We start from the raw sequence: 25,944 nt of genomic DNA, 5'->3' as shown, positions 1-25,944 counted from the left end.
CTTCAATTTCTTATGTAGTTCTTTTATTGATATCTCTGGATCTGTTAGGTATACTATGATATCATCTGCAAATAAACTAATTTTATACTCCTTCTCCTTTATTTTTATCCCTTTTATTTTCTTATCAGCTCTGCCAATGGTTCCATTGCTAAGGCGAAAAATGAGGGGGGATAACGGACATCCCTGCCTAGTTGATCTACTTAATTTGAATAAGTTCGATACATATCCATTTCCGACTACCTTTGCCAATGGTCCATTATATAATGCTCTAATCCAGTTAATATATTTTTTCTGGCAGATTAAATTTCTGTAACACTTTAAATAAGTAGTTCCACTCTACTCTGTCAAAAACTTTTTGTGCATCTAAGGCAACTGTCACCATTGTTTTTTTACTTCCTTGACCTGCATGAATTAAATTAATAAATTTACAGACATTGTCCACTGTTCGTCTTTTTTTGACAAATCCAGTTTGATTTTGTTTTAATATTTTTGGCACACAGTTGGCCAATCTGTTTGCTAATAATTTCGCTATTATAATCTGAGTTAAGTAGAGATATTGGTCTATTTGATGCTGGTGTTAATGGATTCTTCACCATCTTTGGTATTACTGTAATTATTGCTGTCTTACATGAGTCTGGTAAGTTTTGTGTTTCTTCTACCTGATTCATTACTTCCAGGAGAGGAGGAATTAATAACTCTAAATTTTTTTATAAAATTCTATTGGAAATCCATCCTCTCCTGGTGTTTTATTGTTCGGCAGCTTTTTTAATATACCCTGTACTTCCTCTATTTCAAATGGTTTTATCAATTTGTTTTGATCCCCTACTTGCAATTTCGACAGTTCAATTTTAGCTAAAAACTCTCCTATTTTATCATCTTTCCCCTCATTCTCAGTTTGATATAATTGTTCACTGACAAAATACCTAAAATCTGAAGTCTGCAGAGTTTTCTTTTTTACTTCAGATCAAAATATATATTCGCTTTCATAATATAGGCCGTCACAGAAAAGTTATCAGGAAGGATTTGATCTAATAGATCTATGCCTGCTCAAGGCAAAATTAATTGAGCTCAATCCACTGTATCACTATCTCTTAACAGCTCCATTTTGTCTTTTTTATGAGAAATGGAAAGGCGCAATGTACTGGGTCAATAACTCAATGTCTATTCAAGGTCAAAAGTGAAGAAAATACATGCTTGTTTTCTTATTTGTCTAATTTGACCGAAGTCATTAGCTCTTAAAATGGCACGACACTTGCTTTTCTGCCATTTTAAGAAAGTTGAATCTAGTTATTTAAATACAAATTACCTTGATATTCAAATCAAATTTTAAAAAATACTGCAGATGCTGAAACTCATAAATAAATAAACACTCGAACTGCTCAGTAGGTGTAGCAGAATCTGTGGAAAGAGGAAAGCAGATAACGTTTCTGGTCTGAGAATTTTCAGACCTATGAAAGATATATAATAAAAGATTTTAAGTTATTACCAAGATGGTAGGATAAAGGGAATATCTGTGATAGGGTGAGGCTGTATCAAATAGGTTTATAGGGCAGTCACATGTTGACCATGCTTCTTTTTCAAGATTTCTAAATTCAATTTATTGCCATTGTGGCAGCCCACAATTGCGGAGATTGGGCTGGCAAATCACTCGGCAGCAAATGAGGACAGAGATTGCTAAAGCGACTCCCAAGACAATGAATTGGCAGGGGTAGAAGCTGGGGCAGCATCAGACCAACAGCCCTAAAATGGCGTTGGTCAAGCTGCCCAGCTAACTCAGCAGAAACAGGCCGGGAAGAAGGGCATTCATATGCATGGATGTTCCTGCCCGCTATTGTTATTCGTATGGATGACTCAGCTTAACCTGCCACACTCTGTGTGTGTGTGTGTGTGTGTGTGTGTGTGTGTTTCTTGTAGCGGTCGGTTACAATTGGTGACCCTGACTATTTAGAAGGTATCTAAACCTAACGATGGAGAGTGAAGCAGCAGTCAGTATATCAGCTCAGCGCAGACATTGGCGACTTCAGGGGTTTCTACGAGGCTCTAAAGGCTGTGTACGGCCCCTCACCCCAAGTCCAAAGCCCGCTGCGCAGCTCAGACGGCAAAGTCCTCCTCAGCAACAAGATCTCCATCCTCAACCGATGGTCAGAACACTTCCAATCTCTTTTCAGTGCCAACCGCTCAGTCCAAGATTCCGCCCTGCTCCAGCTCCCTCAACAGCCCCTAAGGCTAGAGCTGGATGAGGTTCTCACCCTGGATGAGACATATAAGGCAATCGAACAACTGAAAAGTGGCAAAGCAGCAGGTATGGATGGAATCCCCCCAGAGGTCTGGAAGGCTGGCAGCAAAACTCTGCATGCCAAACTGCATGAGTTTTTCAAGCTTTGTTGGGACCAAGGAAAACTGCCTCAGGATCTTCGTGATGCCACCATCATCACCCTGTACAAAAACAAAGGCGAGAAATCAGACTGCTCAAACTACAGGGGAATCACGTTGCTCTCCATTGCAGGCAAAATCTTCGCTAGGATTCTACTAAATAGAATAATACCTAGTGTCGCCGAGAATATTCTCCCAGAATCACAGTGCGGCTTTCGCGCAAACAGAGGAACTACTGACATGGTCTTTGCCCTCAGACAGATCCAAGAAAAGTGCAGAGAACAAAACAAAGGACTCTACATCACCTTTGTTGACCTCACCAAAGCCTTCGACACCGTGAGCAGGAAAGGGCTTTGGCAAATACTAGAGCGCATCGGATGTCCCCCAAAGTTCCTCAACATGATTATCCAACTGCACGAAAACCAACAAGGTCGGGTCAGATACAGCAATGAGCTCTCTGAACCCTTCTCCATTAACAATGGCGTGAAGCAAGGCTGTGTTCTCGCACCAACCCTCTTTTCAATCTTCTTCAGCATGATGCTGAACCAAGCCATGAAAGACCTCAACAATGAAGACGCTGTTTACATCCGGTACCGCATGGATGGCAGTCTCTTCAATCTGAGGCTCCTGCAAGCTCACACCAAGACACAAGAGAAACTTGTCCGTGAACTACTCTTTGCAGACGATGCCGCTTTAGTTGCCCATTCAGAGCCAGCTCTTCAGCGCTTGACGTCCTGCTTTGCGGAAACTGCCAAAATGTTTGGCCTGGAAGTCAGCCTGAAGAAAACTGAGGTCCTCCATCAGCCAGCTCCCCACCATGACTACCAGCCCCCCCACATCTCCATCGGGCACACAAAACTCAAAACGGTCAACCAGTTTACCTATCTCGGCTGCACCATTTCATCAGATGCAAGGATTGACAATGAGATAGACAACAGACTCGCCAAGGCAAATAGCGCCTTTGGAAGACTACACAAAAGAGTCTGGAAAAACAACCAACTGAAAAACCTCACAAAGGTAAGCGTATACAGAGCCGTTGTCATACCCACACTCCTGTTCGGCTCTGAATCATGGGTCCTCTACCGGCACCACCTACGGCTCCTAGAACGCTTCCACCAGCGTTGTCTCCGCTCCATCCTCAACATCCATTGGAGCGCTTTCATCCCTAACGTCGAAGTACTCGAGATGGCAGAGGTCGACAGCATCGAGTCCACGCTGCTGAAGATCCAGCTGCGCTGGATGGGTCACGTCTCCAGAATGGAGGACCATCGCCTTCCCAAGATCGTGTTATATGGCGAGCTCTCCACTGGCCACCGTGACAGAGGTGCACCAAAGAAAAGGTACAAGAACTGCCTAAAGAAATCTCTTGGTGCCTGCCACATTGACCACCGCCAGTGGGCTGATAACGCCTCAAACCGTGCATCTTGGCGCCTCACAGTTTGGCGGGCAGCAACCTCCTTTGAAGAAGACCGCAGAGCCCACCTCACTGACAAAAGGCAAAGGAGGAAAAACCCAACACCCAACCCCAACCAACCAATTTTCCCCTGCAACCGCTGCAACCGTGTCTGCCTGTCCCGCATCGGACTTGTCAGCCATAAACGAGCCTGCAGCTGACGTGGTCTTTTTACCCCCTCCATAAATCTTCGTCCGCGAAGCCAAGCCAAAGAAGATATGTTCAATATTTACTGTTTTTGGAGGGATGGGGGAAAAAAGAGAAAATGTCACTGTGTATATTTAAAGAGATGCATCTGTAAATATTTTGGTTGATATGGTCCATAGTGCGATAAATAAAGAATTACAACAAAAAACCAGCAGTTGGCCTGAAGCTCTCGACTTTCTGGACAGTTCAACCTGGCGTGTGGTTCGACCAAGCGGAAACTCAGTTCCAGATCCAGGGTATCACAGTAGAGATCACCTGGTACTACCATGTGATCAGCTCCTTGGATCTGCAGACTGCAGACAGAGTGACCAACTTTATCCACAGGCCACCATCTGAAAGCACTTACACTGCCTTCAAAGAGCTATTAACCGAGACATTCAGACTCTCGCGGCGAGATCAAGGCGCATGTTTGTTCCACTTGGATGGGCTTGGAGACAGATCCCCATCGGCACTCATCAACGAGATGCTGGCCCTCCTGGGAGATGAGCAGCCCGGCATCATGTTCAAGCAGGTGTTCCTGGAACAGATGCCTGAAGACATCCAACTGCTCCAGGCAGATGTGGATTTCACCGACCCCCAGAAAGTTGCAGCATGGGCAAACATTCTGTGGAAACAGAAAAAAATGTGCTCGACTACCATAAAGAAGTCCCGCAATCAGACCAGAGCAGTCCCAAGCAAGGAACAGCAGGCGACAGGCAGGACCGAGTCCAGAGACAGATGGTGCTTCTACCACTGGAGATGGGGCACCGAGGCCCGCCGATGCCAGTCCCCCTGCAAGTTCCAGGAAAACGACAAGGCCAGCCATCGCTGATGGCCATGACGGATGGCCACCAAGAGAGCCTATGAAAAAGAGTGGGAGGTCAGCGTGATACCCCCGACAGGGTTGGACACTAGGCGCAAGCTAGTGGAACCCATGTTGAGGGCTGCCAACAACAGCAGTATACAGACCTATAAGCACTCGTAGGGCCAAGCTGCAGCTCAGGGGCAGTCACTTCTCGTAGGAGTTCATGTCGGCCACAGTGGAACAACCACTCCTCAGAGCAGATTTCCTGCGAGCCCACAGCCTCCTAGCGGACCTTAAGGGTAAGCGACTCGTTCACACCAAGACCTAATAGACCAACGCACTGAAGGGTGCTTGGTTTATTGGATATCAATATGCAACTATATATGTTTAATAACAATCTAACAAAAAAGATATATATATGTCAAAAATTATGATAAATGCAGTTATACCTAATATTAAATAAAAGATATAAAATAAACATTACATCATAGGATGAGGCCAAGGAGAGACAAATTCCCCAAAATTTAGCCAATAATCTTAATATAATTATTTATAAAGTAATACCACCAGTCTTCTGCATATATGGGAACCAAATTTTCAAAAAAAACTCCCTATTTATCTCTTAAATTATAAGTATTTTTTTCCAAAGGTCTACAACTTCGAATTTCATCATGCCAGCGTTCTAATACTAGATCTGCTTCCAATTTCCATGAAACTGGTGTCCATTTTCTAGTAGCTGCCGATGGATTCTTTAAAAACTCCTTCCGAGTCCATTCCAAATTGGACCCCAAGATAGTCTTTGATATTCTTTGGCTTGGCTTCGTGGACGAAGATTTATGGAGGGGTAAATGTCCACATCAGCTGCAAGCTCGTTGGTGGCGATGCGGGACAGGCAGACACGGTTGCAGCGGTTGCAAGGGAAAATCTCCTAACAAAAACATGAGTTCTGTGGAAGTGGAATCCCTTTTACCGGTTCTAAAATAAAAATCAATCGAAGTAGTCCAGAAGGAATCCAATTTAGGACATGTAAAGTAAGTAAAAGTACCAGTATCTTGCTTACATCAGAAACATTTGTCTGACAAGTCTAATTTCAATTTTCTTTAAGCCTTTGTGGTATAATATATAACTGATACAAATAACAATTATATTGTACCATTCTATATCTAACATTTTTTCATAGTTTTTACTATTATGACATATCTTGCCCAATTTTTATCCGCTATGTGAGAAGCAGAGGTGCCTTCACAGATTTCACTCGAGACAAAAATTGAGAACAAAGAACTTTTATTATACTATTACAACAATGCAAAGTTGGGTGCTTCCCCTTACCCTGGGAATACACACAGATACTGAGGCTGACCCAACTTTTATACATTTCATTTCAGTAGAGATACCTTCCCCCTAACATTCTTCTGCCTCCTGGATTGGTTTAGCATGAGGTAATTCTGCCCACGTGGATTCTAACTTCTTATCAGTTTATGTGCCTTCCTGCAAACTTGTTAGCCAGGAAATATCATGTCTTTGTTCTTTACTCATTAATCAATCCCCAAGACTTGCTAAAGCTATCTACTTGCTATCCTGTTCTGAAGATTCTTATTTTATTATACTTTTATAACCCTTCCTCCCATTCCAGCATCCCTTCACCCTGATTTAACCCATAATACTTCATTTCTAATGAGCACTTGCTTGACTCCTCACATTCCAGTATCCCTTACAGCTATAACTAAACCTAAATCATCTTCCCTCCTCTGTTTGGATTTATGGAAATCTTTTTTCTCAACTCCTCGTAAAAGTAAAAGATAAGTAACTGAAATAAATTGTTTAAGGTTTGGATTCGTTACAATATTTTCAATTTCAAGGTCAAAATCTCCTGTAAAAAAGGCTTTGATTCATAGTACCCGGGCCCAAACTCTGCAACAGCACTGAGCAGTGATTGGCGAGTCAGGGCGGCTCATCCTTCCCACCTGAGAACAGGCCCGGACCCTACCTCGTCCGGCCGACGCCATCCGCAGTCTCGCATCGCCTGCTGACGTCACGAACCTGCTCGCCGGCTGACTCTCGCGAGACTTTGGGGTCGATCTATCACCCAGAAAACCTTGCGTGGCCTCTTTCCCACAGACGCCTGAGAATGGGTAGGTACGGGGCCGGCTCTGCGGTCCTCGAATCCCAATCCATCCGCCGTTTGCACCAGGCTGGAGGCCGTCAAAAGGTCACCGATTACGTGCGGGTCAGCGCGGGGGTGAGGGTGAGCGGTGTCTCCGGCGGTATTTTCGGGCTCGACGTTGGGAAGGCCCGGGCGGTCGGTGGAGGCCGTCAACATGGCGGACCGGGGCCCCGCCGCCTGCAGCCGGTCCCGGGGTCGATGAGCCGAGGCCCGTCACTTAGTCTCGTGAGCCGAGAAGTGGGGTCTGCAACTCGGGGTGGAGGGAATTGCCCAGGAGAGTTGAAGCTCCCGAAAGACACGGATCAAAGCTCAGAAATCAGGGCAAAGCTGGGGCTGGACGGCCTGATGATTAGTCTCCTATAATCCTTTCAGAGCGATTGCTTCGGATATTCAAACGATATGCTTCCCTACACCCAAATATTAGATTGCGTAGGGAACAATAATCGAGCGTAACTTTGAATATCACAGCTTCGGGAACTGTTGTAGATTGGGTTTTTTTTAAACTGAACTTTTGTAACATTACTCTGGATAAACGAATCGGATTCATGACTGACTACGGATATTTACTGTAATAATAATGATCAGCAGGTATAAATGATGAATTTGAACACAACTGATAAAAATGTTGTAGAGAAGCACCTTGGAGAACTGAGTACCTGCTGTTGTGCACCACCTATTATTGGCTTTGCTTGCATAGAACGGTAGTTTACAAACACATTTCTTTGGACAGGTATATCCCAGAGCAATTGGCACAAGCGGCGCAAGAGTGGAGGGAAAAGGAAGCCTTACCGTAAAAAAAGAAAGTATGAACTTGGGCGGCCTCCTGCAAATACCAAGGTATGTTATCTGATAGTTTGAATTTAATTGTGTCCGTGAAATTGCTTGATTCCAGCCTTTTGCGGTGTGAATGATGAAAATAATGGCTTTTCTGCTGAGGTGGGTTTGTTTTGACTGTTCTGGTCTTATTTTCACCCACCAGTGCTTCTTTGTCATAGTTACACTGACCACACTGCCTACTTTAGTATCATCTTTCTGAGAATTTTGAAAAGGTAATAGTTTTATTCTCTATTGTGTTATTTGGTAGAATTGTGGACTTGCTTGTTTTGCACTTTAAATTTATAATTTAGATCTTTTAGAATGTAATGCATTTTCCATATTCTGCTGTACTTGTATTGGACAGTAGTATATTTTGTACTTGGTGTCAAGGATACTTGATGTGAATGGGTTTTTTTTTAGAGAATTTTTTCACTGTATTTAGTGGCATTTTTACATATCTGCAGATTGGTCCACGTCGTGTTCACACAGTGAGAGTCCGCGGTGGAAATAAAAAATATCGGGCTTTGAGGTTGGACGCTGGAAACTACTCCTGGGGTTCTGAATGTAAGTTTGTTATCAACTCAAGTTTATTGTTCAATGACTGTACAAGTACAATCTGACTGAACAGCATTCTCTGGTCCTCGCTGCAAAACATGCAGACACAACCAGACATAACAAATGCAAATAAACAATACATATGCATAACAAGTTTTCATACATATAAATATTTAATGAATTTGAGAAGGATGTCAGAAGCAATGCTGCCCTAAATCTCATGGAAGAAACGCTTATCGTTTATGAACCAGTTCTAAAATATCTTTCTTGTTGCAGGTTGTACAAGGAAGACCAGGATCATTGATGTAGTCTACAATGCTTCCAACAATGAATTGGTCAGGACAAAAACATTAGTAAAGAACTGTATTGTTCAGATTGACAGTACTCCTTTCAGGCAGTGGTATGAATCTCATTATGCCCTTCCTCTTGGCCGGAAGAAGGGTGCCAAGCTGGTACGTTGAGCAATTATTTAATAGGTTATTGTTACAATTACGCTATGCTTTTGCACATTTTGCTTTTCATCTCCCATAATATTTCATGTCAGATTTTGCTTTCAGTGTATTTTCGTCTAAATACATGAATATAAAAGGACAGGATCTTTTTTGTATACTGTTTCCATTAATGGAATGCAGATTGGCTTTGAATGCAGATTTACTGATGAAAATAATATTCAAATTATTCTGAATTTGGTGACATGTTAACCTCTTGAGTTTTTGAAATATTCAACCAATTGCTGTAAATGATTGCTAAATATAAACGTGTGAAATGAATTTTATAAATTAAAACAGATTTTAAAATGTACAATTTGCACTTTGATAAATAGTATTGTGATCGTACCCATGTGTCTATATATTCAGCAATCATTCGAAGTGGCGGCACAGTTCAACACCGTTTATAGCGCAAGCGTTGGCTTTCGAATCCGGGGCTGTCTTGAAAGGAGTTTGTACGCTCTGTGTCGGCGTGGGAAGTAATTCGATGAATGGAATATAAAATATGCAGATTTTCTTTAGCAGAAATTGTGTTTTCAAAAATTAAAACTAATTCCATTAAGAGGCATTGTTATTCGTAAATTCTGGCAAATATTTTTGGGAGAACATTGTTCAAAAATATTTTCAACAGATAGGTACAATCTAATTTTTGTTTATTAATTTGATACAATGTAGTTTGACATTTTAGTGATTTTCCTATTATAACACAAGGGCACTGTTGATTTCAGACTCCTGAAGAAGAAGAAGTTTTGAACAAGAAGAGGTCAAAGAAAATTCAGAAGAAATACGAGGAACGAAGAAAGAATGCAAAAATCAGCTCATTGCTAGAAGAACAATTCCTTCAGGGGAAATTGCTTGGTAAAATAATTAAAATCGTGTGCCAGATTCTTTATAGAGAAGATACCAAGTTTTGTAAATCTATTTCTGTGCTAAATATCTGAAATCTCTCTACTACAGAAAATGTAAAGTGTGCCAAATTCACTTTATAGCATCTCTGAAGTGCAGTAGAATTCAGTAAAACTGTGGGGACATGAAGATTTTGGTGCACTGCTGCAAGTGAGCTCTTTTGAGGATCAGATGAAGGTTTGAGTTCTGTTTAGTTGTGTAGCAAATCACTTGAATTTAAATTTGGACAACATGCCGTAATGGGCTCTTCTGGCCCATGGGCCAGAATTGTTCAATTATGCCCATGTGACCTGCTAACCCATACTCTTTTGAAATGTGAGAGGAGAGAGCATCTGGAGTAAACCCACATGGTCACTAGAAGAACAAACAATCTCTCTATAGACAGTAGTGGATTCAAGCCTGGGCCACTGGTGCACTAATGATGAGCTTTGCTACTCTGGCGCCCAAAAGATTTTGAAGGGTTATAACAGGAGCCCTTTACGGGAGGATTGGTGTCAGTGACATCATTGTTCAACTTGAGGATAAAGTAGTTGCCTGAGAAGATAACGGTCTCTTAGATGGTTTGGATGTGTCCATTCTTTATACCATGTCGATTTTGTGATGCGAGTTTGTCATTTTAAGCAGATACATGTTTGTTAAAGCCATAACAAACAAATTTCTGTCTGTTGGAATGGAAAATTGCAAAGGTCACTCTGCATGGGGATAAGGCTGGAAAGGGGTACTGATAGTAGTGATCAGCCATGATCTGTAAAATGGCAGTGCTGGCTCAACGGGCTGAAGGGCCTACTCCAGCTCCTATTGTCTATTAAAAAGGGGGAGGCAGCAAAATTGTAGATGTTGGTGGTGGGATCTTGTTTTCAAGGATGTGGTTACGGAGTACCTGGAGGTGCATGACAAGATAGGCCAAAAAATCAGCCTGGTTTGTTTGAGGGAAAATTTTGAAAAAACTCAAGCAGGCTAGACAAAGGAGATGCAGTGGATGAGTATTTGGATTTTCAAAAGGCATCTGCACACAAGGTGAGAGCCCATGGAATTACAGAAAAGGTACAAGCATGGGCAGAACAGCAGAAAACCAAGAGTGGGAATAATAGGATCCTCTTCTGGTCAGTGTTTGGGTCACTTCATTTTACCTTTTATATTAGTGATTTAGATTGTGGAATAAATGGCTTTGTGGCTAAGGCAAAGTTTGCACATGATACAATGGGAATGGTGCAGAGAGACTTGGATTAGGAGAATAGGCAAAGAAGAGGCAAGTGAAATGTGTTGGAAAGTTTATAGTCATGCAATTTGGTAGAAGGAATAAAAAGGACTCTTATTTGAATGGGGAGAAAATTCAAAGGAGCTTGGTCTTCCCAAGTTCAGTTGGTGGTGAAGGAGGTGAATGCATTTAGAGCAATAGGATAGAAGAGCAGGAATGTGATATTGATGCTTCATATGGCACTGGTGAGGCCTCAGTTGGAGTTTGGGGTACAGTTTTGGATTCCTTACTTGAAAAATAATGTGCTGGTATTGGAGAGGATTCTGAGACTAATTCCTGGAATGTAGGGATTAGCATGTGTGGAATGTTTGACGGCTCTTGGGCTGTACACCACAAAGAATAGGGGTGGGAAAATTGAATGCTGAAAGGCCTGGACAGAGAAGTTGTGGCAAAATTATTTCCTGTGGTAGGGGAAGCTCAGGGGATATAACTTCAGGATTGAAGGGCACCCATTTAAAACAAGAATTTTGTAGGCAGAAAGTGGTAAATCTCTGGAATTTGCTACCATGGGCCGTTGTGGAGGCCTAATTATTGGTTGAATTTAGGGAGATTGATAGGTATCGGACTAGTCAGGGCATCAGAAAATATGGAGCAAGGGCAGGGAACTGGGGCTGAATTGGAGAATCCTATATTTTATGTAAGGAGTGATAATCCGGTTTTTTTGCGGCATTCTTTGAGGGAGAACTGTTCCATTCCATCAGATGTGTCATTGACCCACCTTCCTAATATTCAAACTACAAGGCACAAAGAGCAGAGCTTTAATTTCTGTTTTCCATAAGCATTTGGTGATTCTGTACCGAGTTGACATCTGCATAGTTGTCCCTTAATTGTTCTTCATTGACATCAATTGATAAAGGTGCAGCATGGATAGAAGCCAGTATAAGAATGCTATCTAAGCGCAAGTGGGGAACAACACTGATCAGTTTATAAACCAATGTAATGTCAGAATAAAGTCCAGGAAACTGACTCATTAATGTTTCTTTTGCAGCTTGCATATCTTCAAGGCCTGGCCAGTGTGGCAGAGCTGATGGCTACGTCCTTGAAGGAAAAGAGTTGGAATTCTATCTGAGGAAAATCAAAGCTAAAAAGGGCAAATAAACAGTTCTTTGTTGAAAACATGATATTAATGAAACGTTTTTCAACCATTTTTATTATTTCTTAATCTCATTAGAGGTTTGAACTCTAATAAAAGTACATAGAATGACAAGACTTGGGATTTCACAGTAATTTGTGTTTTTTAGCATCTTGCAAATGACATTGAAGTGTGGTTTTGTGGAGACTGAATATGGTAGGCAAAGATTGCAGGACGATCTTAATGGGCCCCTTCAAACTGCCATGTAAAATGGGGTTAACCAGGTGATTTACACAGTGACCTAGTTGCATGGCAATTTGAAAGGTTCCAACCGGGTCCCTGACTTAAGTCAGAGGTGGTCAGGGAACCCAGGTGGGCATTCTGGTCTGTCCGTTTGAAAGGGGAAATGTCCGACCTGGTTACTCTGGTGATAGCAGCGCTTGCATCATAGGGAAACCTTTGGCTGAGGTGCTGCTGCCATGATCAGTCGGGGCGGGGGGGGGGGGGGTTGCTACCACGATTGGGGAGTAGAGAGGTTACTGCCACAATCGGGGGAAGAGTTGGGACCGCGATGTGCCACTGCTCTGCCATGAACTGCAACGTTGATAGTTCCGTGCATGTGTAACACATTGCTCACTACAACATACCATGTGGGGTTCCTGTGTGCTGCAATTTGAAAGCACCTAATGAGGTGGGTAGATGTGTGGATTGTGGAGGGACCTTCCCATCTGGAACCTGGTGGGAGTGGATTTTGGAAGGTGCTGGCAAAGAATTCTGAGAAGATTCACAAGAATAAAAAAGGGAAATCAATAGCCAGAAGGCATAGTTTTAAAGTGAGGGAAGAGAGATTGAATGGGAACCTGAAAAATAGCTTTTTACACAGTGGGTGTGGCTGTATGGAATGGGCTGCTGAAGCAGGTGGTGCCAACACCTATTCCTCTGCTCAACTGATCAAGATTCTGCTGCAATCTTTGTCAACTGTCTTCTTGACTTACAATACCAGATGTCAGTGTCGTTCACAAGCTTGCTAATCGTGCCATGTATGTTTTCCTCTAAATTATTGCTATAGATGACAAACCAATGGGGCCTGGCATCAAACCATGTGGCACACTGCTAGGCAAAGGCCTCCAGTCTGAAATAGAATCTACCCTCACCCTCTGTGCTTCCTTCCAATGCCAATTTCCTATCTAATCTTTTCTTGCCTTGGATTTCATGTGACCTAACCTTCCAGTGGAACCTGTGTGAATGTCTTACTGAACTCCATATACACAACATTCATAGCTCTGACCTCATTAACCTTTGTTGTCACGTATTCAAAAAAAATGACTAAAGATTATTTGAGACCTATCTTGATTTTGAGATGTGACTTCCACTTTGGAAACAGCTGGTTATCTGATTGTACAAGCCTCCATCACCACCCCTAGCAACAGATTCTGGGCACTCGACATTCAAGAAAAAAAACCTGATGTCTCCCTCAAACTTCACTCCATTCAAACTATGTTCTTTGGTATTGGCAACTTTGGCTCAGGAAAAAGGTGCTGGCTGTTCCTCAATTTTAATCATAAAAAATATACCTTTCAACAATTCCTCTTAACACTTACTTTTATTGACACGTAGCAGGGTGCAGTATTATAGAGGTTATTTTGTGAGACCAGTTGACAGCACATCTAAGTCCATTCAAAAGTTCAGTTATTGAGATCAGTTGGGTTCATTCAAGAGTGATGGCGGCAGGAAAGAAATTTGTCCTTAAATTTAGTGGTATGTATTCTCATTCTCGTGAATCTAATTTGGGGTGGAGGAGAGGTTAATCAATAAATAGTTGGGATAAATAATTGCTTCTCTGGTTGGCAGTCTGATAGGCGCAGTGTATTCTGGTTGGTGCTAGGTTGTAACTTCACAATATATAGATGATTTGGAAGAGGGGACTGAGTGTTGCATATCTAACAAAGAAATGCTGGATGAACTCAGCAGGTCAGGCAGCATCCATGGGTAGAAAGGATCAGTCAATATTTCAGGTGTGAACCCTTTATTAAGATGAAGGAAGCAGGAGGAGGGGTGCAGAGGTGATGGGAGGTGTGAGTTGGAGATGGAAATGATGGGGAGAAAAGTTAGTGGATTTTTACATTAGGTAAAGTGATGGAAACTGGTAATAGATGTAAAGAAATGTTACCTCAAAAATCAATGTTCATGCATTTTCTAAACTCCACAAGTGGAATATGAAATTAGAGACTGAATTTGTGGGTAGAGTGTAAAGATCAAGAAAATAAAGTTATTAAGGGGTGGAGCCAATGCAATTGTCAATGTTGCCAAGGGAATTGGGAGTCTGATGGGGGAGGGGTGTTGACAAACTTTATTGTTAAGGATGATGAGGTAGATGGGATCAAGGAATTGGAAGGTACCAAAATAAGGAAGGCCATGAGATAAGGATTAGACTAGGAAACAGGATGAAGTCTTTGGGCATTAAGTAATAGAGCTGAAACATGAATGCACAAACATTGTGAATATAGTCAAAACAGAAATGTTGAACTCAGCCGGTCTTGGAGCATTCATAGAAGAGGTAAAGAAATGTTACCAATGTTTCAGGCCTGAGACCTTCAAGGTATGAGTGAACATAGGTGTTGGAATTAAAGGTTGGGGGAAGAATGGGAGGGGGAGTACAAACCAAGACAAAAGGTTAATTGTTTCTGGAATTGGAAAGATTATTTATTTTGGTTCAGTGAAATGAGACGGAAAAGAGAAGAAAGGAACAGAGGAAATGGAACAGGGAAAGGATGGGTGCTGAGGGGTTTCTAATAGAAACCAGAGTTGATGTTATGTCATCCAGTTGATGGGTGCCCAGATAGAAGAGGTGTTTCTCCAATTTGTGGGTGGTCTCATTCTGGCAGTGCATGAGACTGCAGACAGACCTGAGAGCAAGGGAATTGAAATGGGTGGCCACTGGGAGATGTAAACTTACAGCGAACAGAGCTGAGGTACTCAACAAAGTGATCTCTCAGTCTGTATCAGTACTTCTGTTTATATTGGAGAAACTGGAAGCAGACTGGGAGATGGCAATGTGTGTTAGTGGGATGTTAATGCATGAGAGCTCCCGAGTATGTCTCTGACTGCGGACTTGACTGACTGCTGGTCCCAGTTTGCCTGCTGTGGGTGAGCTGCCACAAATCCATAAAACAAAGATGTCTAACATGGGATTAGCATGGATAGAGGATTGGTTAACACAGAATGCAGAATATTGGAATAAATGCCGGTTTCTTGGGTTATTAGAGGTGAGCAGAGTCTGCTGAGTCAGCAACTTCACAATTATACATTAAGGAATAATTAATATCCCAAGAGGACTGAGAGTAGCATGTCTACAGTTGATGACATGCTTAGGAGAGATAAGTAGATTATGTACTTGGGCAGTGGTCTGGTGTTGGTCAATGTGATGTTATCCATTTTGGAACCAAAAAAAAGATCGAATTATTAGTTAAATGTTAATTAAAACTGTAGCCCACTTGTGGAAGGGGACTTGGAGGGCTCATGTATGAATTGCAAAAGGTTGGAAAGGCAGATGGATGGAGCAGAATCAACAACCTGATCAGCCACGATCTTATTGAATGGTTGAACAGGTTTGAAGGGCTGTACCTATTATGTGGAAATATCAAATGCTAGAGGGCATATGATTAAAACAAGGGGGGACTTTTAAGGAGATGTAGAAAGCTCAGAATCAATCTGGGCTGAAGGACTTTTTCCTCTTTGATCATTCTCATAACTTTAGCCACTTAATATCAATTGTTCTCCCTTTATTGCTCATTGAAACATTAAAACTGCAAGTGCTGAAATCTTGAGTGAATGAAGCAAATAGAGGGACTAAGTGGGTCAGGTAGAATCCAGGGGTAGAAATGGTCAGTCAAATGTGTTGTGTGAGCATGCCAGGTCCAGTCAGCGATGGATTGACAAGGATCTGAAAGGGATTCAAGATCCATTTTATTGTCATAGAAATAAAAGTGTCATATTACATGCATAGCAGATTTGCCACTGGCAGGAATTGCCTAAGCGCCTCTTACAGTCAGAGAAGCAAAAGCAAGTTCTCTTCCCCCCTCCCCCACCGAGTTACCAAGTGTCCATCAATTCACTTCCAGTGCTTCCGCAGCCACACAGTCTAGTCCAAACCATTGGCAACCTGAGCTGCAGATCCAAACCTCCGACGTGATCAAGAACCCTTCAGTGTCCTTGGCACCTTGCATCCCGGTTCCGATACCTGGTACCCCTCCAGCAGTCTGCAGCTCAGTGCGAGTCTCCTGACAGCAGCTCACAGCTTCCGCGGGTTCATCGCAAGCAACTCACTGAAGCCTATTAATACCCAAGCAGACTAGATAGGTTGATGGCTGTGTAAGGCAGACCTAAAAGGAATATGGCAGATTGGTACCAGATGGGAAGAAAGTTGCACAAGCAGACCTGAAAGGTATATGGTAGTGGTACTTAAGTGGACCTGAAAGGGAGAAGATTGCATGCACAGAAGCATATTCTACAGGGTAAAGGCGTACACAGGGATTAAACTAAGTGCAAGAGGTTTTAAGCTCGGAAATGTGCAAAGAATAAACCATGCCAGGTGAAGCAGGGTGATGAGCCAGACCGCTTGCTACTGTCAAGAGAGAATGGTTGACAAGGACCTGTCAGGAAGAGCAAGAAGGAAAAGTAAAATTTTAGGCCACTGACTATTGGGTTTTGATAAAACAAGAAATGAAAGGTGGAAGTAAAACATGAGTTAAAGAACACAGTCACAGGGTTAAATGATAACATTTCTTTGAAGGTATTGCTACATCTTAAGCTTTACATTTTACATGGATAGGATTTGTTGTTGGTCATTCAATTTATAATTAAGAACATCCTTCTGGTCTACATAAAATCAACAGATGTCTGGAAGGGTTGATCACAGTACACATTAGTAATCATTCTCTGCCTGCCTGATTTCTGGTTTCCTATTTACACACGTAAGTGTCTAGTTTCATAGTAATCTTAAATTCTTGAAGATCCTGCACAGCCTTTGTTTCACATCCAAAATACTGAGAACATAAGAGAAGGTTGGATGTGTACATGGAGGTGAGGGGGTTGGAGGTTTATTGGCGGACAGCGGGAGGTTTGAGCTAGTGGAGTTGTTCTAGTGAACCGGTGCGGACTTGAAAGGCCGACATGGCCTGTTTCCGCTCCGTAAATGGTTATATGGAAAGTGCAGACATTGTGATTGAAGTAAATACACAATGCTGAAAAAACTCAGCAGTTCAACTAGTGTACTTTATGTAGCAAAGATAAAGATACATAACCAACATTTCAGGCTTGAGTTCTTTATCAAGGTATGAGCAAAATGTAGACAGGCAGCTGAATAAAATGAGGGTGTGGGTGATAGAGGGAGATTTTAACCTAACATTTAAAAAAATTAATATTAATCTAGAATATGAATTTGCAGAGTATTTATATCAAAAAGCTTTTTCTACATCAGATAACATTTAAATGACTTTTAGACAGGGGCATAGTTAATTGTTAACCTAGTGCACTTTAGCAACTTCATGGCACAGATGAGGTTGGCCAAAGGGCTAACCCTCTGAATTCCATTAGCAACAATTGTTTGCTCGAAATTCTAGCTTCTATGGGTTCTCCAGGCCTTTTCATAGTAGAGAAAAAAAAGTAAATGTAAAGGCGGATATTCTCCATCTTTACTTCGCTTCACTTACCTTTATAAAAGTTCCGAGGGCAGATTCAGCAGGCAAACTGATCGGTCTATAAGAGGGTACAATCAGATTGAGTGAGTTCGCTCCAACTCCTCCATAAATGCAATGCCACTGAAAGTGGCTGCAAAGGGGTGGGCTGATAACGTTGCAATGACATTGTCAGCCTGCATCCCAGGATTGTGTTTTAAAAAAAAATGCTGTATGCGCATTCGGTAGTGAACCCACGAGTCCAGGTATGACCTCCTGATGGTGAATGGAGTGCAGCAAGTGGCAGGATTAACCTCAGTGCTGTGGGGCATTGAAGAAAAAATAGATAGGAAGGTCACAAGACCAGGGCTCTCATATCTTTGATCCTTTCCATCGGCATCAATCAATACATAAACCCCCCCCAGGCCTTGTACCACTCCCCTGTATCCCAGATTTCCCATCATTCCACGCTGGCATGAAATGTTAACAGCCACATCCAGACGGCTGAGGCTATGAGACCTTTACTCCATCCTCCCCCTCCTCCTCTTGCTTGAACTTTGTCTGTTTTAGACTTGTTAATGAAAATTTTATTGCACTATACATGTATCATTGAAGATGAAAAGTAATAAACTGGTGTTGTGCTTACAATTTATTCTTGATGCCTTTTTGTTATTCAACACCTTATAATCATAAGGGGGGACAACATCTATTATATCATTCATGTTATAGCATTAATTTTGTAGTATTTAGTTTGTAATCAATTGAGCAGTAACATAGGAGTCAGTTTAGAGGATGGACATAATCACCTCTTGGAAGCTGTGTGTCCTGGCAAACTGGTCGCTCAGGTGTGGGGAGATTTGGCAGATCAGTGTTCCACTCTTGCAGATGGTGATCCTTGTTGAGCTCACATATAGTACACAGCACGCAAAAACGTCTGGAACAAAAGTGGTACAAATATTGAGGCACTTGGACAGGCACCTCCAGTGGTCATTCAGAAGGTCCACTTCCTTGCTGAGCTCAAGTCTTTGTTAATTTTTTTGCTGCCATTGGTCCAGTACATGGTGTTGCATGAAACCCCTCATCAGGGGTTTCCAGCTAGATATACAGGGATCTCCACTCCATTAACAGTTCTGGATTTCTACAGATTTTGGGTATGTTATATAGAGAATTTAGGTTAAAAAGACTTAAGTTAAAATGTGATGATTAATCATAAACAGGGAAGCCAGAACGGACAGAGAGTTTACTAGCAGCCAAGGACAAAAGGATCTGCTGAATATGTTTTTTTAAACCTATCTTTTCATGGTCATAGTGAGAGACATGCAGGAGACAAAGGATTGATAAGAAGTGTGAGAAACAGAATTTAGTGTATGTTGAGTTCACAGCGTACGTAACGAACGTGATAATTAATAATGCAGTTATACTTAGAATGCTTTTGTAATACTAACCAATTAAAACAGTATTAATAAGAAGGGGAAGGGCAAATAATAAGGGTATAAAAGTCAATGCACTGTATGTATCGGGGCTTAACTGGTGAGAAACCAGTTGAGTCCAACTCTGCAGACTTGTAAATAAAGCTTGTCGTGTCATCAGTTTTAAAGAGACTCATGTGTGAGAAGTTTTATTTCTGACAGGGTACACAAATGTTTCCCAGTGCAAGCCTCACAATATCTGTAAAATGGCAAACCATTTCCTTCCTTCAGAAGTACCCCTTAAATATAGAGGCACAAACCACCATTACAAAACAAAGACAATGGTCATCGGAGGGTACACACTCACATCACGTGGAAAGAGGTATCTTCCCTGCTCTTCTGCCTTTCTGTCGATGGGTGAATTCGTTCGCACTTGTGCATTATGCAAGTGGCCAGGCTGTACACATTTTGTACACATCTGTGAAGTTGGAAAACAGAAACGCGAAGTGTACAGAAAGGCAAATGAGATGCGTTAAATAATAAAGATCGAAGTGTGACTATAGCCGCAACCTTACCAGTACTTGTGATCAACAACAGCTTGAAGAACAACCGAGGACCACCCTTTCCGACTGGAGTAGGCTTGGGCGGTGGGGGGCAATGATGGGCATACCTGTGCCATCGATGGCACCAGCACACATTAGATATCCCCGTTCTGCAAACCCATCAATTGGCTTCTGGAGACGATCACCTCTTGGCAGGTTGACAAAACGTTTGGAGAGGGCCTTCCTCAAAGCTCCAGTAACCTGGAGCACCACCACACACCCAAAGGGGTGATGCCCTCCACCAAAAATAGAACCGACCGAAGTCCAGGTTCCAAACATGTTGTTGTCTGGAGCCTCAGTGAGTTCCAGCACCAAGTCAAAAGTACTGCATGACATACAAAAGTGTCTCCTCATATCTGGTGAGGGCATTGCTCCAAAACACAGCCTGTTGATCCTGTACATGGTCCTACTGGATATCAGAGTGATATCCACCTGAGCGACTCCACCTGAGTCATTCTGCCTCTTACAACTGCTCCACAACTTCAGCAGGAACTTTTTGCTGATCGAACTCAGATGATCTTCAGACTTTCGGGACATCATAGAGTTAATAGAGCAGGAGGTCAGTCTGAGTCCTGAGCCGTTGAGCCGGCCTTAAGGCGCCGTGCACCATTAAAAAAGGGGCTCCTGTTCCTCAAGCCCTTCGTCCCTCTTTGTCGATGTGCGACCAATCGGATCACGGACATTAGCAATGGACAGCGCCCAGCCAATAGCATGGCGAACAACCATGACGTAACCAGAAATGTCACGCTCCGATAGGAGGAGTTTGTGGCAGCGCGGGAGTGTATATAGAGGGTGGGCAGCGGCGTTCTCCCTCCTTTCGCCCCAGGATCAACGCTTGTGCAATATAGCTTTCTTTCCCAGGCGCCATGAATGCGGGGCAACACACGTGCGAGGTAGGGCGGCGCGGGTTCTCACCTCCTGGGAGGGGGGGTGGAGAGAGAGGGGAGTGGGAGGGAAAGTGGGGAGTGGGAGGGAAAGGGGAGAGTGGGGGGGGAGAAGGGGAGAGTGGGGGGGGGGAGAAGGGGAGAGTGGGGGGGAGAAGGGGAGAGTGGGGGGGAGAAGGGGAGAGTGGGGGGGAGAAGGGGAGAGTAGGGGGAGTGGGGGGAGAGAGAGGGGAGTGGGGGGGAAAGGGCGGGGAGTGGGGGGGAGAGGGGAGGGGGGAGAGAGAGACTCCGTCGGCGGCTCCACCCGGAGTCTTGCTAGTGGCTGTTTTTATTTCGTCAACAGGACGATGCGTTGAGATGGACGTGGCTTCCACGTGAGACCCGATACCCAGTGAGTCCCACCGTGTTCTGTCTGAGGTCATTGTTTTGCAGACATTTGAATGAAATGGGTGTTTTCTGCAGTGCCCTATTGATGTCATTGCGATTTAATTCCTGGCTGTGTCAGCCGCCATTACCGGTGCCTCGCGTTGTCCCGGTCCCGTCTCGCATCATCCGTCTACGCCACGCTGCCCCCACTCGTTCTCGCGAGACTTTAGACTCGCCACCGAGAACCGGAAGCTGCAGGCATCTCATCCGCCCTTTGCCTCGTGGGGGGGGGTTGCCGTCAACATGTCACCGAGGACGTTCGGCTCACCGTGAGGGTGAGCTGTGTCTCAGGCGGGTCCTGACGTTGGAAGGTCGGGGCGGGGATGGAGGCCGCCAACATGGCGGGCCGGGGTCGCCGAGAAACTAGAGCCAGTGAATGGGGAAATAAACGGTTATTGGCAGGAAACCTCAATCTATTTTGTTCACTTAATCCCGTTAGACTAAAGGGGCTTAAACACTGATGACCAAAGAGTTGAGAGTTTGCAGTGATTTGTTTTTCAAGCGTGTGGGTGATGCTAACGTGGTATTGTAGATAGTGAAGTGTGTTGACAAAGTCAGGTGGGGTGGTTGATGAATTTAATTCAGGTCTAATGTGGGTAGGTCACACAGTGAATTGTCGGGATCTGGAAGCAGAAGGATCTGGGATTATAGGTACTTGGCCCTTGGAAAGATGGATTGGGTGGTCAGAAAGTATAGAAGTTGGGGGGGGGGGTGGAGATGGGGCCTTGCTGCAGCAGTTTAAGATGTTGGTAAATTGAGTGGCAAAGCAAATTGTGTATTGGGTGAGTCCGCAGAGAGATGTAGACGGGAATGAGGGTCTATCAGGTGGAGTTGCGTTGAAGTGAAAGTCATCCCCTTTTGGAAAAAAAATCCTCTTTAAAAATGGTGAAAGATGCAGCATGCTGTCATGCAAAGGCATTTGGATGCTTGTGCTTGAATCGGAAAAGATTGGTGTGTGGTTGCAACAGGATATCAGGAAGGTTAATGGAATTTTGGCCGCCTTTGGGTTAGATTTAAGAGCAGGAAATTTCTACAATTGTCAGGCCTAGATTTGCTGAAGAGGTTCGCCAGTTGATTCCAGGCATAAGTGGGATGGAATGTTGAAACTGCTACCAAAAAAGAGAAATGTCTATTGACTGAAATCTGAGGATCTTGTACAACACAAAATTATGAAATGGATAAAAGTTAAGACTGGAATTTGCAGCCAGGAGAGGTATGGTAAGCAGAATCTATAGATGAAAGATTGATTTATTTTGTCATGTTTCAATATGTCGTCTTCCAATAGGGCAAGACAGCACATGTGTATGTATAGAGTTGCACTAGTAGTGTTTTCTTCTGTATATACCTGGTGATGTCTGCAGAGCTTGTGAGGCAAGTCACGCTGTCAGGAATGGGGGGGGGAAGAGAGGGGAGGAATTAAATCGCAATGACATCAAGTCGTATGTGGGCAGTGAATGGAAAGCTGCAATGGGTTACTGATAAAGGCCAAAACTGGGCTACTACTGGCATGTGGGGCAATAACTGAATGAGTGTCTATGAGGACAATATACTGCAATCTTCCAAGTTCACTTTGCGGAGAAATTCCTTGGAGAACTGAGCACTCATTGATCAACCAGATCTCTGGCACCAGTTCCACCTGGAATCTTAGTAATCTTTATTTGTTGCAATAGGATGATGAGTTGGCAATGGTTTCAACATTTATCCCAGAATGGATTCTGGACCCAGCTACAAACCATGCTGTGAGTAATATTTTTTATATACAGTGAGTCCCTGGGGAGATCTTTTCCTACGTCTGTCTGAGTAGAATTTATAGATAAGTTGGAATAGATACATATGGTCACATGTGACTACATGTTTTCTTATTCTGTTTTTTTAAAAAATGTAAAGTAATGGTTCTTAAAGCAGTTTAGATAGGAAAAAGGAAAAGAACATGATTAAAAGTAAACACTTGCTTTTGTTCCATCGATGTCTTGCATACAGGACTGACTGGGCATTAGTGAGGTGGTAAGGGGCACAATTTGTTCGTAAATTGGATGCTTGTAACCTGAAGGCTCCCTGTATATTTAATTTAATAGAAAGCATCTGATGTTTTTTTTGTTCTAGAGCTTTTGTTTTAATTTTTTTCCTTTTCAAAAAAAAAGCCGTGTGGGTGGGTGAATAAATTTTGTAACGGGGAGTTTTTTTTTATGGGACATGTGAAAGGATGGGCCTATTGTTATGTAACCTGTATAATCTTTGTATTCATAAGAATGAAGAACTAGTAATGCTGAGAAAACAAGTGTGGTAAATTGATAATTACAAGGGTGCATATTTCCAGACCATTTCTAAGTCTTGTTTCTGGTGAACGTTTGGGCATCTATAAGATTGACCATTCCTGGCGAGATGAATGCTGAATTAAAATCTTGTTTGCTGAAAATGAAATAAAATTTCCTTACTTGATTGAGACCTGGACACAAGATACTCCATGTGATGGAATCCTCAAAAAAAAAGAGCTGGATGCACTTGTTGGGACAGACAGCATCATGGAGGACAATTGGCACTTGATACTCCATTGATGCCGTCTGACCTGTTGTTTCTCTAGCTTTTTTGCTTTGAGAACTGGACTGATGAATTAATTTTTAGCTGAAGGTGTAACTTGTATGAGGCTGCCTGTTCTTTTGACTAATCTGTTTAGTGTAAAAGAATCAGCAGGGTTTGGACATTGAAAGAGAATTTTGTATTTGCAGAGCTGAAAACTAACACCTTCAGCTGGTGAAATCAGAGTATTGAACATGTCTGGGAGCTGTTGGTACGTGGTATGTTTTTTAACATTACAATTCTCTATAGTGGAGTGGTTTTAAAATAACATGATTTTGATGAGCCTGCTTGTTTTGCCTGACCCATGCTTCCCACCAGCTTCTCGGAGAGGGTCAAGTGAAGATCATGGTCACATTTTGAATCAAAAGCCTGCATAGTTGTTCTAAGTCTTGTATTTTAACACTGCATTGCCACCTATCCCAGTCGTCTCGTGATGAAAATAATCCAGTTCTGCTACTGAGTATCCATGGTGATATATTGTGGTCTGAAGAAGACTTGGGAAGAGTTGATGAAGTGGCCAAATAGCTTGGGCATATTCGTTCAGCAACACTGGATGTTAGCTTGTCATGTTGTACATCTTGTTTATCTTTGTACTTCTAGAGTTCAAGACCTTGTGGGGGGAAAAGGCAATGTGGATGAAATGTCCCTGGTAAGTGCTGGTGGGGTCATCAGCTAGCATTCAAAAATGTCTTCGTGATTAATGACCTCCATACTTGATGTTAAGCAACTGCTTCCTGATCTAATGATGATAGCATTAACCAGTTCTGCTACTGAGATAATGATGCTACTTTAGTAGACTGAAGACATGGAAATAGTTGCCAGTTGTATTGTAGCACTTTTTAAAAACTGCAAATACAAGTTTAACTTGTGCAGTGAATCCCCATTATAACACGATCATTGGGATCCATAAAATCTCATTGGGGGGGAGAAAGCGAGGTGGCTCTAAATCAGGGTTTCACTATACTTGGATTTTTCCTGAGGTCTCTGCCTCTGCCATAATCCATCATCTATGGGGATTGATAAAGGTGTAATATCTGAATTCGCATTACATTGGGGTGTGTAAAATTGAATTTTTGCTGGACCTGTCGATTGGTCAATTTCCATGCGAAATTGGTCGAAATATTGAGAATTAACCATAATCCTTCCCATATTTCTCAACGATCTGGGGATTTGTGAAACTTTAAAAAAAATAAAATCTCATTAACCAATATTTTAGCATTCTAATAAAAGTGAATTGTTTACAGAATTTGGCCTAATTACATTTAAGTGTTATTTTTATTTTTCATGTGTGTTATTTTTTTCTTTACAGTTTGCACATGATGGATAAACCTGCTTCAAAAGTGCTAACCAATGGAAAGAGTTTCTGTGAAGAATGTGCATGAATCTATTTTAGAAATGGCTCAATAAAACTTTTTTTTAAACTGGCAGTTTGGAACTGTAAATCAGTTTGCCTTCTCTAGGACTGAACAAGCCCTCGTGTCTCAAGACATTTGCATTGACTGGTGCCAATCTGAACTTGTCCTATCTGAGAGCACACAATTAATTCCTGTTTGTCCATGTCTGTCTAAATGCTGCTTAATGTATACATTAAAAAGACACCCACTTTAAACTATGAACTTTAGTTTTTGACATTTTCATCGTTAGGTAAGAGATTTGATGTCTTCCCTATCTGAACTCTAAGCTTAAAGATCATCCCTCTGCCTCCTGTACACCAATGAGTCCAATGTCCTTGTCTTAACTTCTATTCAGGCAACATAATGAACTCTTCTGTGTCTTCTCTCTTATCCTTTCTCTAATGGGGTTTGAACTCAAAATTTAACAACTGTAGCAGGTTGAGAACTTTGTGTTCTCTATGTACTTACAACACAAAAAAATCTTTATATTAATACCCGCAGTTCTATTGTTTACTTGAACCTCTCAAAATGCAACACCTAATCAAGCAGCTTGCTTTCATGTCAAAATTATTTTTGTGTGTTTCGATGGTGATTCTTTGGAAGCATGAACTTTATAGCTGGATCAGCTCTCCCTATGAATGGCATGCTGTCATAAAAAGTATGTGTAGTGTTCATAGTGCCTAAAAGTGGAATCCTGAGCTTTATAGAGGAAAAGAATACAAGAGCAAGGAAGGTATGCTTAATTTTTTTGTGAAATTAGATCAAGGGAAATAAGAAATTGCAGCATTTATTTCTGAAGAAATCCATCAGTCCAGAATCAGGTTACAAGTTGAGTAAAGCACTAAATAACCCTAATATTTTCAAAGGAAAATGAAATTTATTCAGGCACCTGCCTGCATTT

General features: G+C 42.4%; 1 protein-coding gene, 2 long non-coding RNA genes and 2 other non-coding genes across 7 annotated transcripts in view; 4 read left to right on the top strand and 1 right to left on the bottom strand.

Moving 5' to 3' along the window:
* Positions 1-12,211, top strand: part of LOC138763910 (small ribosomal subunit protein eS8) — a 215,569-nt gene extending 203,358 nt beyond the window's left edge. Inside the window, exons 1-6 of one of the 2 annotated variants that reach the window (XM_069938889.1) lie at positions 6,853-6,949; positions 7,712-7,818; positions 8,262-8,361; positions 8,629-8,804; positions 9,569-9,698; positions 11,993-12,211. In XM_069938889.1, the coding sequence (XP_069794990.1) occupies positions 6,946-6,949; positions 7,712-7,818; positions 8,262-8,361; positions 8,629-8,804; positions 9,569-9,698; positions 11,993-12,102 (627 nt within the window). In that variant the 5' untranslated portion in view covers positions 6,853-6,945 and the 3' untranslated portion in view covers positions 12,103-12,211. Of the gene's footprint in view, positions 1-6,852; positions 6,950-7,711; positions 7,819-8,261; positions 8,362-8,628; positions 8,805-9,568; positions 9,699-11,992 lie in introns of those variants that run through there. The other variant, XM_069938890.1, reaches the window with a different exon arrangement.
* A 5,144-nt stretch (positions 12,212-17,355) lies between these two features.
* Positions 17,356-20,654, bottom strand: LOC138763912 (uncharacterized). Its single transcript, XR_011357890.1, has 3 exons — positions 19,736-20,654; positions 19,528-19,638; positions 17,356-18,685 (listed from the first exon to the last, which is right to left on the bottom strand). It is a non-coding gene; the product is annotated as an uncharacterized lncRNA (long non-coding RNA).
* Positions 20,545-25,076, top strand: LOC138763911 (uncharacterized). 2 transcript variants are annotated; one of them, XR_011357888.1, is made up of 6 exons: positions 20,545-20,655; positions 20,990-21,037; positions 22,743-22,811; positions 23,799-23,860; positions 24,250-24,298; positions 24,959-25,076. It is a non-coding gene; the product is annotated as an uncharacterized lncRNA (long non-coding RNA). The 2 variants fall into 2 exon arrangements; XR_011357889.1 differs by having other exon boundaries at positions 23,799-23,867.
* Positions 22,599-22,676, top strand: LOC138765619 (small nucleolar RNA SNORD55/SNORD39). Its single transcript, XR_011358606.1, has one exon. It is a non-coding gene; the product is annotated as a small nucleolar RNA SNORD55/SNORD39 (small nucleolar RNA).
* LOC138765620 (small nucleolar RNA SNORD38) lies at positions 24,076-24,141 on the top strand. Its single transcript, XR_011358607.1, has one exon. It is a non-coding gene; the product is annotated as a small nucleolar RNA SNORD38 (small nucleolar RNA).
* Positions 25,077-25,944: the final 868 nt, after the last annotated feature.

Source organism: Narcine bancroftii, chromosome 5 (assembly GCF_036971445.1).
Source record: "Narcine bancroftii isolate sNarBan1 chromosome 5, sNarBan1.hap1, whole genome shotgun sequence".
In the NCBI taxonomy this organism is placed as follows: Eukaryota; Metazoa; Chordata; class Chondrichthyes; order Torpediniformes; family Narcinidae; genus Narcine; species Narcine bancroftii.
Note: the sequence above shows the minus strand (reverse complement) of the source record. Positions and strands in the feature narration are given on the sequence as shown.